Source organism: Paramacrobiotus metropolitanus, unplaced genomic scaffold (genome assembly GCF_019649055.1).
Source record: "Paramacrobiotus metropolitanus isolate TYO unplaced genomic scaffold, Prichtersi_v1.0 Parri_scaffold0000004, whole genome shotgun sequence".
In the NCBI taxonomy this organism is placed as follows: Eukaryota; Metazoa; Tardigrada; class Eutardigrada; order Parachela; family Macrobiotidae; genus Paramacrobiotus; species Paramacrobiotus metropolitanus.
Window position 1 is genome coordinate 2,625,734 of NW_026570224.1, and position 17,296 is coordinate 2,643,029.

Sequence of the window (17,296 nt, forward strand, 5' to 3'; positions counted from 1 at the left end):
CACCTTACCGAACACATCAAATTTAATGGTTACTGCTATCATTTGCTATGTCTTTTACTGTACCTCTGTCAAAAAAGACTCAAAATACGTATACAATATTATCTTGATACTTTTTACGAGTACTTTTATACGTACTCTAGCTAGAGTAGCTGCTGTAAGCCGATAAAATTATACTGCATAGCTAGATCTGTTCCTGCGTGTTCTGTAACCGCTGTCGGCTGTCCGTATATTTGACCTTCGTCTTCAGCGTAGAAGTATACATGGGAAAGGATTACGCTGTTGGCGAATAGGCTGGGAAAGCATCCTATTCGCTCACAGGAGCATCAGATAACTTTTCTTACCGGATGTTCTGTTAACATTGACTTTTTGAGAAAGCGCAAATAAATGACAACGGAAGACTTCCATGCCGCACTAATAATTGCGGTGTAAACAAGTGAACAAGGTGTTGACTGATTATGCCGTGAATATGTCTCTCGCTCCATGAATTTCCGATATTGGATTTGTCAACTGTCAAAACTCTACCGTCTGCTGGAAGGCATACGCGTCTCCGTATTCGGTCAAGATGCCTGCAAGTGCATAGCTGTTTTGTGTGTGGTTCCGCTGCGCAGAGCAGAAATAACAAAACGTTAGCAGGATGGTGTTACTTCACCGAATTTCCCACTATTGCCCAGTGTTTATCCCGATTTTTTTCCCAGCGTGTTTTCTTCGCGTTTTAATTTGCGGTCTTTTGTCAAGAATGTGATCATGAATTACGCGCGCAGCACGTGAATTACATAAGTGGTTCAAATTATGGAGGTGCGTAATGGAAACAACGTTAGCGGCAATCCCTGCCGCATATGTTGCCAGCATGTATCCCTCGCGATCATACCTACCCATATCATTGCAATTCATCCGTGGCTAATCATATCTAATTTACAATCTGACCACTGTAAAGACCTGTAGGCTTTTGATTTGGCATTTTCGTAAATGTAGGCGTCGACTGTTGCTTGTGGCGCCCGGCCGCACGCCGATCCCTGGATTGTACGTACACACTGCAGTGCGACTACGTACACACCTCCCTGGCTCAATGCAAATGTCATCCGCGGTACATTAGTCCCCATACTGGAACTTCCGATTGCCAGAACAACGCATTACGGTCGTGCGCTTACTTTCCTTATGTCAGCGCGCGCGCTCACACAGTTTAGCCCGTTTCTGCTGTGGTTTGCTACATTTTTCGTCGCAGTGTGCTGATGCCAACCGCAATATGGTCATTCATTGGCTGAATTCCGATGGCGGTTAATTACACAAATAATATCGAGTTTTAATCAATTGTGGCGTCACGGTTATCTGTCCATCCGCGAGCCGAAGGTGTCTACATGTGTAACGCACCGATTAAGCCGCTAACTACATTTGGCGGCTAATTTGTCCGATGCCGATTACGGCCAGTCAGGATCTACGTGTACATTACATTGTATCCTGTGTTTGTATGTCCATCGTTTACAATGGCTTCTTATTTCCGTCTCCAGTTAATTGCCATTCTGTGTTACACTTGTCGAAGGGTGCTTGTGCGCCGCGAACGAGCACAGCGTGTACATATTCCCATCGGCGCCATCCTATCCGCAGTTCCAGCGCGTATCCGCCATGGCAAGCAGGGATAGCTGGAGAGCGGAGCATATCGTTGATTACCGGCTTGGTCGACACGCCGATCGAGAGTATTTACACTGATTACCTGCTATCCTAAGCTGATCATTATATTATCCCAATATCTGTATCTATCGTTTTTCTTGCTCTTTTTCCTGCAAAATATAATGATATAGGCTAATCATCCGTCCGGCCCCGGTCTCTGTCATCCGTGGATGCCAGTGTAATATTATGGAAGTGATCCTTATGATTATTTTCTTGTTTTCTATAGCTGTGCATGGCCAAAGTGATGAGCGTAATATTGTTAATGTTCCTACATATTATTCCACGACGACATCGGCTACGGCGGAATTGACAAGCGCCGAGATAAAAGATAAACACATTAATCTACTGTATTTAAATCAGAGCGGTCTTGATAAAGTGTCCACTGTATTGCGTTTGATTGAGTCTCAAAGGAAGAACTGTTCACCGGGTACGGAACTTAATCTTACCGGTGTGGTTGATCAATATGGTGTGAAAAAATTTAGCGGTGAAGCCCAGATTGCTCTCAATCGGGCTAATTTGCTCACACGATTGTGGAAGTATTCCCCGGATATATTCTACACTACGGATCCGCTGCTACGAAACCAAACGGAATATCTTTTGTACGCAGCGGTCCGTACAATGGTAGAATTAAATGAAAACATTTACTCAGCTGGCAACTGTTATGATTGGTACCGCTATCCCGGTTATGATATTTTTTGCCCTTTCGCACTGCGGATGCCAAATAGCTTAGAAATTGTTACGAAGGATTTGGCGCAATCATACGTCTATGAAGCCTCGGACAAAAATGAATGGTTTGAAAAACCAAAGGAGAAGGGAATTGAAGCAATACGGCGAAGCATGATCAGCAATAACAACACTAGAAGAGGTCAGTTTAAGTTCTACATAATTATGCTTTTATTCACAAGTATATTTGTAAGTAAATCCAAAACTATCAGAAATGGCCTATATCAAAAACACTTTAATTAATGCAATGCGATAGTAAATAAATCTTCTTTGTAAACCTAATAGCTAAGTGAGTGCATATATCTAGAGTACGACTAATCTGGAGTTTTAAATAAATGCAGAATTATGCCGGTAATCGACTGTACGACCATTTGCATATTGAATAGTCAAGCGAGCGGATTTCCGTATCGATGAAGACTAACAGTATTATTAAGTTCCGGCTTTGGAAAATCTTGAAAAAACTTTCAGGCTTGATTAAAGAATTCGAAGCTAATCGGTAGTTAGTCTACATCACACTGAAAATAACTCGGTCTTAAATGTGGTCCGCTGCCAGCTGCGTATAACTGCATTTACGATACCAGCAAAATATGTAACTGCGCGAAAGCATTTATGCAATTAATTATTTAAACGGTGTTCAGCAAAACAAGTACTGTAGAAAAGCATAAAATTTCCAGTTAAACTGCAAGAATTTTCCGATTATCGTTTAAGACAATCGATTTGTTCGACTTTTTTCATTGCTCATAAAATTATGATGAGAATCACATTAGAGATACTACAGGGAAAACAAAAAACGTAATAACTTGCGACTCATCTGTCGCAGCATGTTACGCCGATTATGAACGATCACTGTGTCATCTAGTGACAGGATAAAAAATTGTTTTTCTATTATTACTACGGAAGAGGGTTGTATAAGTACTTGGCCATGAATGCCGAGAGTACTGCTGGCCAGGATACGTCTATCCAAAAAGCGAAATCCGTGTGACATAAACTCACACTACATTGTAGCATGTAGCAGTCCTGTTATCGAAAAATGAATGAACTTCTGAAGTAGACTCAAATAAGCATTTGCACGCAATCCATAAAGCATGAAGTGGAACATGATTGACTCGTAGAACTACCGCTTTCTGTAATTATTAGAGGCTAACAGGCGACTTTCTTCCTGTGGAGAAAAATATTAATACTTGCATTCCGGTCATCTTTACAGTCAATGAATGAATATTAAATTACATATTACGAGTTAACTGGAGAGAGAAATTATAATATTAAGTTACACGTTTAATAAGCATCAATATTCCGCAGTGACTGTTTTTGAAACTGGCAGTGTTTGTTGACAATAACTTTTTTCGCTAAAAGAGAAGAATTTCTTGGATAATACGGCTTGGAAAAAGCTAACTAATGTTTAGAAACTGTTTGACGCAATTATTTTTGCATTAGCCAAGTAAATCATAACAGACCACCGCCGTACCGGAAGGGCATGACGTTTCCGTTTCTAGCCGCGACCCATCACCCAATGCTTTGTGGGTCTCATACGCAACACTTGTCGGCAATATGGCTTTTACTAAGATCTGTTCAGTATATGTATACTTGTGTGGCGGCAAGAGCAACATAAAATATCACTACCGCTTCTGCGACGATAACGTCATGAAAAAGAATATCCGGAATGTATCGGATTCCATCGTTTCACCGACTTTAATCCTTCGGGAAGCTGATTTCCATTGCTTCTCTCTGCTAGACCTACTAAACTACTTTGCAATCCACCACGCTGGATTGCAGCTGTCCATTTATTACTTTTAATACTTTTTGGTGAGGGAAAAACAATCTGCTACTCAGTGATAAGCTGAATAATTTTTTAAATTATAAATATGAAAAGTTTTGGTTATTTAAAAATACGAATCGCAGATTTAAACTGAGTATGCTAAGTAAGCGGCGTTTTGGGGTGCAAATTAAGAGACTTGCTGCGGCATGCGGCATTAGATAAGGTTTGTTTATCGTTGAATTTAGTGGATATGCTGTTTTTGCTTGAGTTTAGGCAGCACATGGTGCTATATTGTGATCCGATGCATGTGTAATACGATCTTGCCAAACAGACACTTGAACAATGAAATGCACTTTGGTAGAAGGCTCTATTTTCAGTCTTTTTGTGGACTACTAGGTTCTCAATCGGTCAATGTTTTTGACCTATACAGAACTGATCGATTTTATACAACCATGTTTTCTTTTATCAAAACTGTTCATTTAGTTTTAGCAACTTATGCAATTATTAAAAATGCATTATTTTTTAGTTTTGCGAAACCGTCTCCTTGCATTAATGATCGAGTGAATTATTCTGTGTACCATGGTTGGACGGTTGACCTTTAATTATCCTCTGCAGCTCAAAAACGTGTACATAATACTGCGTTGCGTAAGCGAATATTATTTTAAGGTTTGCTAGTGCTTGCGACAGACAATCTCCAAAAAATATTATTGGAACCATTTTTCGCCGCAAAGATACTTAACTAGTAATTAGTGTACTCACTTGTGTGTTAAAGTGTGACGAGGGAGCATGTTGCGGAAGAGCCAGTTCATGACCGTTACAACTTGACGCATGGCACTTCCCAAGTGTGCCTGTTGGTAAATAATTTGCCGGCTAAGATCTCCTCGCATTGCCAGGCTCATCTCTCAGCAGTAAAAATAAGTTTTCTCAATCAGATGAGTTCTAAACATTTCTGCATCATTCCTGAAAACATACGCAGGCATCTCTTTCATCCATCAGCTTAAGCTGTTTCCCAAACAGCCTATATTATAAGAGTTTAAAGGTTACATCATCCTACTGTACCTCGCACGTATCCTTATTTCGTCGTATGAATAATTATGAAAGAAGCTAGTTAATAAAGCGTTTTCTCCAGAAATAAATTGAGTTCAGTTTTAATAAATAAAAAATGCAGGTTGATCCATTTAATTTGCTGACGAAAACGTGATTGTCACAAAATCAAAATGGGTTGAATGCATTGCTATCGCATTGCTATGGCATTAGAAGCAAAAATTCACGCTTGTCATTTCTGATCACTTTATTGCTCAAAGTCTGCATTCCCGAGAGGGTTCTTGCAGATAAAATATCATATAAATATTTTAAATATGGAGTACTGTTTAGGACGTTTTTGGTGTTTCAAAAATGATGGCTCCAGTTTTTTTTACTCAGAGTGCATCACAAAAATCAAAGCGACACTATTCAGTACCTACCTACTCTGTAATTACTTTGTAGGTGATATTTGTTCATGTAATCAGTTCTTAAAAAGGGCATTAATGGCGTACTCAGCACTGCTACGGTGATTATTCTGGATGTACGCCAATCGAACGGGATCTTTAGGAGAACAACGACTGGGAGCCAAGCTGATTATAATATTATTGTATTGATCGAGATCAGATGTAGTAAGCTAAAGTTTTGAAAAATGGAAGAAATAATCAGGTTATTACCGCGTATATAATATCATAAAAGTTGAAAATCGATGGCTTGACCATACTGTCACTTATCGACCGCACTGTTATTTAAGTGCACACGCTCTTGTGCGCATACCTTCCGCTTGATAAGTTATTAGCGTGCAGTTGCAACGAAAAAACGTTTTCGACTTGCACAGAAATTTGCAAAATTTTCTGGAGTAAATACAACACTTCGGTTCACACTTTAAAATGAACCCAACTTGGCGGGGATGCACTCAGTTAGGTATACTTCAATGGAAAGTCGATCATGCACCGGCACGAACGAAACAGTTTGTGTATATCAAATATTTTCAGGTCCATCGCAATTTTCTCCACAAAAGTTAATCGAATTTTGGATATTGCATAGGGCACAGCACAAAAAAAAACTTACTATTACTACGGATTTTGGCATAGTACGAGTATGTTCACTAGCAAGTGGTTTATTTACTGGATGGCTATTTTAAACTTTGTGCATAAAAGCGCACCTTTCTCTGTATGTTACACACCGTACTTAGTAAATCTAAGTACACGAAAAGCGCTTAACCCACGGATACAAACAGCAAGATTACAAGTCATCGTTAATGAAATTTGCAAAACAGAACCCCAACATAATGTTATATATGTGCTGGAAATGTGCATTACGGAATGAAAGAAAAGCCGCGTCAAAAAAATCACTAGCCGAAATGAAATTTGTGGGCGTTAGTTGAGCACCAGGCGCATCAATGTGGAAAAACAGAGGGAAAGAGATCTATGATTAAGGTCTGCTGGTGAGCGTCGCTGAAGATGCTCTGATTAGCGCGCTTTCCTCTCCCTCGGGCCTCGTAACAGGCAACGAAAGAACCCTTGGCTCGGGCACGGACTGAACATGATCACATAATTTCATTCTGCACGGATTACACGACTTGTCAGGGAAAAATTGTCATTTCGAACTTCTAAATAAAACTCCGACGTATATATTTTGTATGCGTTCTGCCGGTTCTGGTAATGTATATCCACAACACAATATTATTAGGTGTTCGTGAAATTTGAACAAGCTGACCACTGACTCTAGAAATGGTACTGATTTCGATGAATTTTATATGCCGCTTATTATGATAATTTTAGTTCTGCAACAGAAAATGCTGCGGAAGTTTTCGAACAAATCCGCTAGTTGGGTTCTACATGCCACTTAAAGCGCTTTGTCACACTTGACATGTATTGCAGAAAGCGCCTTCCAGTTCAAGCGCCACAAAAATTTGTGTTGATTGCAGTAATATCGTATATATTACTACGCGATAACATCTTGGAATAACAAGATTACGGCTCAAATATAGAAGTATACAAAGTAATTATTAATAATATATTTGCACGAATGCGCGATACAGTACTGGATTATTTTTTACACTGTAATTAGTTTACTGCAGCTTCTTCTTTCCTGATAGCTAGAGTTCCGACATGTGCCTTAATTATTAATATGGTAATTTATTGTTTACAAAGCTTTCCGGTGTAAATATTAGGATTTTACGTCTCATCTCATTAAACTAAATTACAGTATTATGAAAGGGTGTATGGACGTTCATCGCAAAACAGTCTGGTATAAAAGCAGCAAAAAGGGATTAACATAAATGACTGTTCGGCTAAAACTTTCTAAATTGTTTACTGCATATATTTTTCGAATTCGAGTCGTCGATATGCGGTCATTGTTCAATTACAGTTTCACACGCAGGGAATGTGATTTCCTTCTGGGAAATTTAATTCCTCCTAGGATGATCAGCATTGCATATGCATATAAGTCATTCACGTGGACGCAGCTATCGGCATCCCGTCGTTTGGTTACCCAGAATGCCACTGGGAAAAGCATGCACATTAATGCATGCCCACTATTAATACCGTCTCTTCAGGTAGCTTCTTCGACGTCCCCTAACCGCTGTTTAATCACGAGAGTACAGTGCAATTTAACAAATGAAATCAGACAATGAGTTCGCAGTATTTCAGAATTTCTGACACCTGCAGGCAAGCTTCCTAAAAACCTCAGATCTGCGGATTACCGCTGCTTTACGGTGACGTTTGGAGCTAATTACAATTGTGATTGTTATCCGCAAACCCCACTGAAATCAGGCACGTTCGCTCCATGGATTTTTTTCCTGTATACATAATATTCACGCCAAGTCATGCGTAAGTTCGATATCCCGTCCGGCGCTAGCCTTGTTGCGGCACTTTTATCATGAATTACACCACGAAATAAATACGAGTTAATGCGAGATGTATGAGTATTGCATGTTTAACCAAAGTACAGCAGATTTGTACTTTAGACAAATTATACTATTGTAACAAAACAGTGTCCCCATAAAAAAATAACCTAGTTTCTTTTTTTATTGTACTGTAGAATTTCGTTATGTCATGGGCGGCTTATAGCCTTACATCAGTGAAAATAAGTTCCGGAGAATGTCATTGCAGCAGATCCGACTGAAAAATTAAATAAGACACCAAAGTTCTTCTCTTCCAGTTCTGACCATGCGCAAAAACATCTGTACACGACCTGATTTCTCATTCCAGACGCCCGTATTAGTCCGTAATATGCGCACATGCGCAGTTTATTACTGCTAAGTAAGTTGCTAACAAGATGCACTAAAAATTTAACTTATGAAGTCAAATGCCCGTGTAAAGATGTTGGGCGGTACAAAAAAACAGCCACTGTTGCTAGTACCTTGCTACTATTAAGTGAATTGAAAAACTGAAAATATTATACGTACAATACATGTACGGATGTAGTACGCCCGTACATTATGCGCATTTTGCGTGGCAGATATGAAATTATATTATTTATTGCAGTGTCGTTCACTGTGTGCACACAATCTATTGCAGTGTAATGTTTTGGAAAAGTGCATTTGACCGAATCCAGGCGGCTATCGGAGACTTCATCAATTTCGTTTAATTCACTGCGCGCATATGCAGCTTTGACATCCGCTCAACGAGCTTCTGTATTTTATTGTTTAAATAACAACGCCGGCCAGCCGGGCACACGCGGAGTTATTGAAAATTTCCCAATAAAATTTAGAATCGTGAATATATCTCGCTAGAATGACACATCGCCTGTTAATGAATTATAAAATACCCCTTAATGTTCTTTGGCTGGCAATCAATAATACTTTGTCGTAATCAGTTTTATCAGGATGTTCATTCTTAGTGAGTGACGCGCAGAATTCCGTCATGAAATGATCGCGGACTTTGGGCGCACAACAGCTAACTTCCGAATATCGAGTAGATTTCCTGCGGAAACATATAACGAACGTCCCTAATTCTACAAGTTCTTTTATTATATTTCTGTGATTCAAGTAACTCGGTGGGTGTTAAACAAATACACTTAAATTTCAGAAATATATTTGCATGCAAAGGTCATAAACACAAAACAATAGGGGTGGAATTTGTGACTGGACAATGGTTTTAAACGTTCAATTACGATGTAAACCCATTTGGCCACTGCAATGTCAGCAGAAAACTGTTTTATGGCGCTGTGAAGTGCTAGCACTACGCGAATGTCCCTGCTGCGTTTATGTGCCGTAACCATGCTCTGGACCACCGTTGGTGCCGGAAATACAGCCACAATCCATAGACACAGCTGTAGTCCTTTGGGGAAGGAAATAAATGCGTGATCGACAAGCATATTATATGAAAGCCATTCAAAAGACGCACCATTCTTCATGTACCTTCGTAAGCGTGGCTTTCCGAAACTGCCCGCTGCTACAGTAAATGAGTGTGTTCTCCTAATGTGCTTGCGTGAGTTTACGGTATATTTTACTCTGTCTGCCATCATTTCATGCTACATATTATGCATATTACTTCATGTGTCCATGGTCATAAATTAAAAAGAAACAGCGGCAAAGATCATTTTACAACTGAAACTGAAATTGCGTTGACCCGATGCGTTATCTATTCTCTGTTCCGAACTTTTGGTCACGTTACATCATTACACTTTTAAATAACCTAGATTATTTTTTCGCAAGAGGCCATTAAAATTAACTGAAACGCGAAAACAGCTGTCAAACGTTACTCTTATTTGTTTATAAGTAGATAGCAAATTTTAAAATATAGGGCATACAGTAATGGCAAACCGCTACAGTACGTTCTTACACCAAATTCAAATTTTACTGAGAAAGCTTTCAAATCAGTGCATTTCAATAATAAATTAATTTAATTTGATGGTGGGTATCGGACATACGAAATCTTGTTTAATCAGGATAATTACGTACGTACTGTAGTCCGCAGCAGTTTTACGAATTATGTATACTGCAGAAGCACACTCTACGCAGTACGCATTATGCAGTCGTATAAATGTATTGTACAGTACAACTAGTAAAGTTTACGGTATGACAGATCACGTTGCATCTGCGGTAATGATAATAAAAAAATATTCAGTTTTATATTATCTATACGTATATCTTTACTGCATTTGCAACTTATTTTTTCTGTACTTCCGGGCAATTGCAAATTCGTAACCTACAGCTGTTGCAAAACCAAGTAATCGATTTTCATAATTATAGATGATTTATCAATAGCTGCACTCATGACACACTTGCACGTTATACAAAATGTTCTGAATCTATTGTTTTGCATTAAATTTTTATGTAAAATCAGTCTAACGATTTTGCACAAGACTTGCACCGATTCTAATTGGGCTGTGCCGCAGCTGCAACCACAGCGAAGTATCGGTACAATCTACGCCGTTGATCACCGATTTGATCAAATGCTCAACTGAACTAACGTTGAGTTGGTTATATTATTACGCGGTAAATTATTAATGACAATTCATTCTAACTTGGTCACCCTGCATGTCTTGCTTATCAAATTGCTCCGGCTCCGCCACAAGTATATAGAAGTGGCACAAAGACAATTGTATTGGTTCCATGCTAGTGATTATTGATCAAATTGATATCGGTTAGTTTGGGTGGAAAGTTTCTTTATCTAGCGGAACGCTTTGTGAAATCTATGGTTAGCCGCATCCACATCTGTAATTTGCATCACAATCCGAGAGCAACAGATACATATAAATATCGATTTCGTTCCCGTTGTCCGTTCCGCACCCGCAGCAGCAGCCGGAAAGGAAATCGCTGACAGTGGGAAATCGACACACATACACACACCACACATGCACTGTGTTGCCGCAACAGCATATACATCCAGACATACAATAAATGAGCTCATTCGGGGCTTTCTACATTAACAAACTCCTATCCTTGAGTAATCAGGAGGCTCATTAGTTTTAACAAACTCATCACAATCGCTCCACTTTATTCCTCCTATCTTGTGAAACAGTCCTAGCGCTCTCCTCACTTTGTTCCGGAAGTATATGCCGTTTGCTCCGGTTTTCTGTGGATTGTGTTGCAGCGCGACGCCAACTCCTTCCGATTTGACATTTAATATAAAGCTGGGCAACAAACAATATTATAGTTATTACTACAACCGCACGCTGCCTTTGCACTTGTTAGCCAGAAAGGCCCATTGGCGTCTCTAAACGTTAAAATTTGATCACTATCGACATGATTCAAACTTGTATGGTTCAGAATAATATTTTATTCATAAGCTATTCTGCAAGACCATGTGCACATCGATTTATCGATTTCCATATTTTTTTCTGCTTCTCACCCTGGAAAATATTTTGCAGTGTTTATTAAATGTTCAAAGTTATCGATAAATGCAAGAATGCGGCACAAATAATTTAATTTCAAATACATTAGTAGCGCAATATCTTGCAGTGATGCATGTTACATTAATATAAATAACTACGGTTATACTGCAGCATCTACACCTTGTACTTCCAAAACTACATGATAAAATTTTTAATAATAGGGTTATGATAATTTATGGTTTGCAGGTGAAAACTACTTTTTCAAGCACAATTTAACCGAGGAAATTGTGTTGGTTACGTACGAAGATGGTCACTGGAGTAAGCCGTACTATGATTGCGGCGGAGGGAATATATGGATGATGACCTACACTGTGCCTTTCTTTGGATTTAACTGGACTACACAACAGTACCATTTTATGTAAGTATAAATGTTTTCCACATCAAAACACATGCTTATTGCTCATCGTGAATAAAAATTAAGGATTCTTCGGAGGAGACTAGTTTTTTTACGTAACAGATCTGATACGTACAAACCATAAAGGGAAAAACCACGTTTAGTTCGGTCTATGTGTACAACGTGCAACTATCAGTACCGACTGTGCAATACAAATACAACAATAAAATGCCTAAAATCTATTTAAGAAAAAATGCAAAATTTTGTGTGTGAATTTTATGTTAAAAAAATTACAATGATAACATTACTTAGTTACGGAAAAAAAACTTTTCAAATTATTAATTTGATAATTAAAACCAACTGTTAAATCGAGTTCTAGTTCTAACAAAACGGAAGAACACAACGAAAAAATATACCTTGAAAGTGCGAGAGTTATTACTTTAGCAGGTTGAATTTCATTGATTTCGAATGAAGTTAATCTGATTATTTATACGGTAGCCGATTTCTTATTGTCATAAGTGGGTTACTGTGTAGACTCTTGTGGAGACACCTTCCAAGTCAAAAGTTGAGTCAACAAATGTATGAGAAGTAAAATCCCATCGATCGTCATGAAATGCATAATGTCACCTCGAGGCGCTAGGATCAGCAAGTTAACAAGGCCGACTCAAATGTCAGAACCTTACAACTTAACCGAATTATCACTGTAAACACTGGATTAGGAAAGGATCTTAAACATAATCTTCATGCTGGTTATATGAAATATTAAGGCCACTAAAGATGGGATATGCTACGTTCTGACTGGAGAAATTTAAGCAATTGCACTGATTCTTGCGTAACCCACTTGTGGCAGCGATGCGGTATAATCGAAATCCGCTCTTCAACCGGTAGTAAAGCCCGGATGTAGCGATTGCTGAAGCATGAAACGGTGACCTTTCACACTGTTAAATTGGAATGCTCCGTATGAGCAGAGATTAGAACATGGCAATTAATACATTCAGAAGCAAAAGGAATTTTATCGCCCATTTAATATTCCAGAATAAAGAAACGATAATGATCAGTCAAATTATGTCCACCTGGCTAACGACTGCTTATAAATGCAGAAAACACGATACCGCTACTGTCCGCGGCCAGTACTGCAGTTGCTTTATTTGAGTCGTCTTGCGATCTATTGCCTATAAATATGAGTAACTGATTTCTCACGTAGTTCCAGTTTGAAGTTTTACTTTTACAGAGTTTTACTTGCAATTACATAATTGTGCGAATGACAATTCCAAATTGCATATAATTTTCAGCTGCTCAGTCATTGATATTATGAACATATTCATTTTTAGGGGAACAAGTGGCATCGACATTGATCTCCGGCGAGTCGATATTGACCAATGTCCAACAAAAGCCGGCGTAACCGAGCCCAATGTGTTTGCCGGTTCGGCAAAGTGCAAAACGACCACACAGGTACAGGCCGGGTCGGGCACCTTAATGACCTGATCTTTAATGTCTATGCTCTTTCTAAAATTTCCGGTAAATCTACGACGGATGCGGTGGTACATTAACTGACAAACAAATATTTTTCAGCATTTATCAGGCATTTAGCCTCGTCAACGGCGCGTGCAGTATGCGTATACTGTATATGGATGTTCTGTTGACTAATATGTGCTTTTTCGTAGTGCGAACCCATTTCCGGCTTAGGCTTCAGCCGTGGATCGTACAAATGTCAATGTGTTCAGGGATTCTACTTTCCTGACAGGTCGGCCTATATCGATGGGCGCAACTATTTTAATGGCACCATTATCGAGCAGGAATATGAGAAATACCAGCAGGTATGTCAAACTCTCCTTTTTGTATTCCTCGACGCCCTTCCGTTGTCCCAGTCATTAATACACACCGTTATAATCGAAAAGCCTTGCGTTTCGACAAATCATTCCTACCGGCAACAATGCTTTGCTTTCCCACGCGTAATCAGCTGGATCGATATATTGGCAATCAGAGAGTTTCATATACGTGTTGAAAGCTCAGGCCTTTGCTACGCACCCTGATTAATGAACGATAATAAATGCTATTAATTTTTACCAAACAATATATTCATTTTTCTACTGGTCTTCTTTCCTTTGGACAGCAAAGGCCTGTCACGCAGAATCAATAAGGCAATTACCATAGGTGCTTTTAAATGTAATTGCTTCATATTCAGCCGCAACATATGATTCTGTTAATTTTCTCGATACAAGGAGGTAGGCTTCTGTGGTCGGTACAGAAAATTCGGTGCAGAGCGCTCCAATATGTACGTAATCTACCTACCGGCGCAGAATTTAATTAAACGTTTATAATTTTACAAAAGTACATGTATTACGATTTCGTATAAACAGCAGCTAAAAAACTCTTTTTGTAGGGATTGAATAATTCATACGAAGACGGTTTCCTCTGCTTACCGTGCCCGGAAGGCTGCACGGAGGGTTGTAAAGATGCCACGCCCTGTATTGCCAGCTTAAACTGGACACTGCGGACGGCCATTCTTGTGGCCGTGATTATTGTCATGGCATGTCTTCCGGTGCTTTTTTACTTCACTTTCCGCTATGCCGAAGTTAAAGTGATCAAAGCCGCCAGTCCCGTCCTGCTGCGACTAGTATTACTGGGCGCGCTCTTATTATATGGACCAGTATGTACTCCTGCAATATATCACTCGCACATGCGCTATACCGTATATTTTCCCGATCTGCCACATATATATTAAAAAATCCATACCGAACAATCGTATCCAACCTAATCATATTTGATGTGTTCTAGATTGTAGTACTATTTCCCGTCCCGACTCTTGTCCTGTGTAACACTCGCACTTGGCTCAGAGGCATTGGATTTTCCGTTTCGTATGGTGCTCTCTTGCTCAAAACATGGAGGTACGCTCTGTAATATCTGTATGCAGATAATTCGATTATCAGATTTATAGAATATACACTGTACTACGGTCAAGCAAATACAACGAGCTGTCATCCTTCTACGTATAACATTTTTACGATTCTTAAATTAATGCTGCGCAAGTATTTTCAACTGTACACAAATTTTAAGCATTCAGACAGTTGTGCACGTGATCCGTAAATCAATGCTGCGCATTAAAAAAATAATTTAAGCTTCTTGCTTCTCATACGTCATTCTTAAGCACTTATTTAGCTGGTTACTATAACCGTATAGTCACTGTGCCGCCGACTGAAGATGGCAAGTCAGACCGGCGCCACACAGAAGCAATTCGCATTAAATAACGGATGTTGTGGTTTCTTCTTGCCGACAGAATCTCCGTGGTCTTTCGCGTCCGGTCCGCTCAAAGAGTGAAAATTACGGATAACAACCTCGTAAAGCGGCTCTGCGCGATCGTAGCTGCATTCGGGGCATTTTTAACCATCCGCACGGTTCTGTCGCCGCCGATCGTTAGGACCGTTAAGACGGAGAACAATCTCAAAGCCTATTTATGTACGACGGATTACTGGGATTACTGCCAAGCGGGAGGTACAATTCCTAACCCGTTCATTTTTCCTGCGTTTTCACCCTAATCAACACTATTATGATGCAAAAACCGTTTGCACCGCCGCTGTACTGCCATCTCGTTACAGGCGAATTACTTCTGCTACTCTGGGGCATCAAACTGTGCTTTGTCGTTCGCAAAGCTCCATCGGAGTTTAATGAAAGCAAATTCATCAGCTGGGCCATTTACAATGAATTTCTCCTCTCATTATTTCTTAATATATCCATGTGAGTATATTATATATATATGCAATAATATAACGATGATCAATCACACGACTGTTTGGCCGCGAATATTTTTTCCGATGTATTGAAAATAGACCAGGCGTAATTGCCGGCAGCTGCTGACCTTTTCCAGTAATCCTTCACGTTTCTATTCAGGATGAATATTTTTGTAATTAGTGATTAGCACGACCATCAATCTTCAGTATCGTCAGTGACAGCTGGAACGCATAAACAGAGTGCTAATAGAAAACGTTTTCTGGTGTGTCTGTAGGTTATTTCTTCAGAAGAACGCCGATCCTGATCTCTTATACATCATCTTTTTTGCTCATTCGCAGCTCACGACGACCGTCGTGTTGGTATTACTGTTTGGCAGCAAAGTATGCAGTTATATAAAAATAAAAACATGCCTGCATGCCGCTTAAAAACAACTGAATTCTTTGCAGGCGTACATGGTGTACAAAGGTCTCGGGAAAGGTCCCGAGCAGCCGACCGGTGTAAATATCGAACAAACACGGAGTAGTGGGAAATTTATTACCAAAAAAACCCAGCGTAGTACCTTGCCATTAACTTCCTCCAGTGTTTCCCAGGCCACCACGCTCAATACGGACTCTTACAAAGGTCAACTGCCTGGTCACTTAACGCCACAAGAAATACAGGTATATTTCTTGACGCCAGTTGCTAAGCGGTGACCTTTGTCAGACCTCGGGGGGTGCGACAAGTGCAGGGTGGTTTACTGTCAGCATAATTTGTTGCAGGACGAGTTCAAGCGCCTGTATCTTCAATTAGAATTGCTCAAATCAAAGAATATGCGCCTTGGCAACCCTCATTTAACCAAGAAGCTCTGCGCCATGACGGAGGCCGCCATGGCCGCCGATCCCTCCTCCCTGGTCAGCTTTGCGACGACAATGAATCCCGGCACCATCACACCGGCCATGCCCAGTTCACCGTCCAACGGGACGGACGATCTGGTCACGGCATCCGCCGAGGCCACCGGCGACACCGACACCAACAATGAGCATTCGGTAGAAGACCGGCTACTGCCGCCCGCGGTCAACGCCGTGACGACGCCCACCACGCCACTGGTCACCATCACCAAAATCATGGTCAATTCGCACAATGCCGTCCCCCATAGCTATCTTCCATCCAATCAGACGTCGCCCGCCAATTCTCCTTCCAATCCCAGTGCGAAGCTGCCGGAAACGCCGCTGCTGACGCCCAACTGTACCAGTCAGCCGGTGGAGAATCATGCTCCCATTAAAGCATTTGATTTGAGAAACAGTAAAAAAGTTTTCGAAATAACAATATAATCAAAATTTCAAAATTGTCAAAAGATGTTTTTTTGTCTGTTGAGATGCTTGGTATTTTGTATGTATTTCTCCTCTTGCCACGCATATGTGACTGTGACCTACAGAATATGCGCACGATGATGTACTGTATGTACCAGGCAAGCGACGGAAAGATTATTTCCATACCGATACGGAAATTTACGAGAGTAGCACACGCCGACGCGCGATGTATGCAGAGCAGTATTATGTTAGAGTAATAATGATACAAATAAAGTGATCGCAAAAGAAACTATTTTGCGTCTGGTAACAGTATATGCAGTAACTTGTATTAGAGGACTGCACGTATAACCATAAGTCACAAAACATTAACCATAAGCTCGTAAAAAAGCCCACATTTTATAAGGTATTTCACTCTGGGTATTATAAAAAAAGTAT

General features: G+C 40.0%; 1 protein-coding gene across 1 annotated transcript; it reads left to right on the forward strand.

The window, feature by feature from the left end:
* The first annotated feature begins 1,137 nt into the window (after nucleotides 1-1,137).
* On the forward strand, nucleotides 1,138-17,137 carry LOC129580632 (probable G-protein coupled receptor 158). The gene is made up of 11 exons (XM_055471240.1): nucleotides 1,138-2,530; nucleotides 11,696-11,867; nucleotides 13,175-13,295; nucleotides 13,508-13,660; nucleotides 14,227-14,493; nucleotides 14,622-14,731; nucleotides 15,121-15,335; nucleotides 15,440-15,578; nucleotides 15,847-15,952; nucleotides 16,019-16,231; nucleotides 16,331-17,137. Exons 1-11 carry the CDS (start codon nucleotides 1,852-1,854, stop codon nucleotides 16,880-16,882), a joined length of 2,727 nt encoding a protein of 908 aa, XP_055327215.1. The 5' UTR covers nucleotides 1,138-1,851; the 3' UTR covers nucleotides 16,883-17,137.
* Nucleotides 17,138-17,296: the final 159 nt, after the last annotated feature.

Coding starts and splice junctions, on each gene's coding strand:
- LOC129580632 (XM_055471240.1), top strand. CDS start 1,852: ATGGAAGTGATCCTTATGATTATTTTCTTGTTTTCTATAGCTGTGCAT. Junction 14,732..15,120: donor CTCTTGCTCAAAACATGGAG/GTACGCTCTGTA, acceptor TCTTGCCGACAG/AATCTCCGTGGTCTTTCGCG. Junction 15,579..15,846: donor TTATTTCTTAATATATCCAT/GTGAGTATATTA, acceptor GTGTGTCTGTAG/GTTATTTCTTCAGAAGAACG.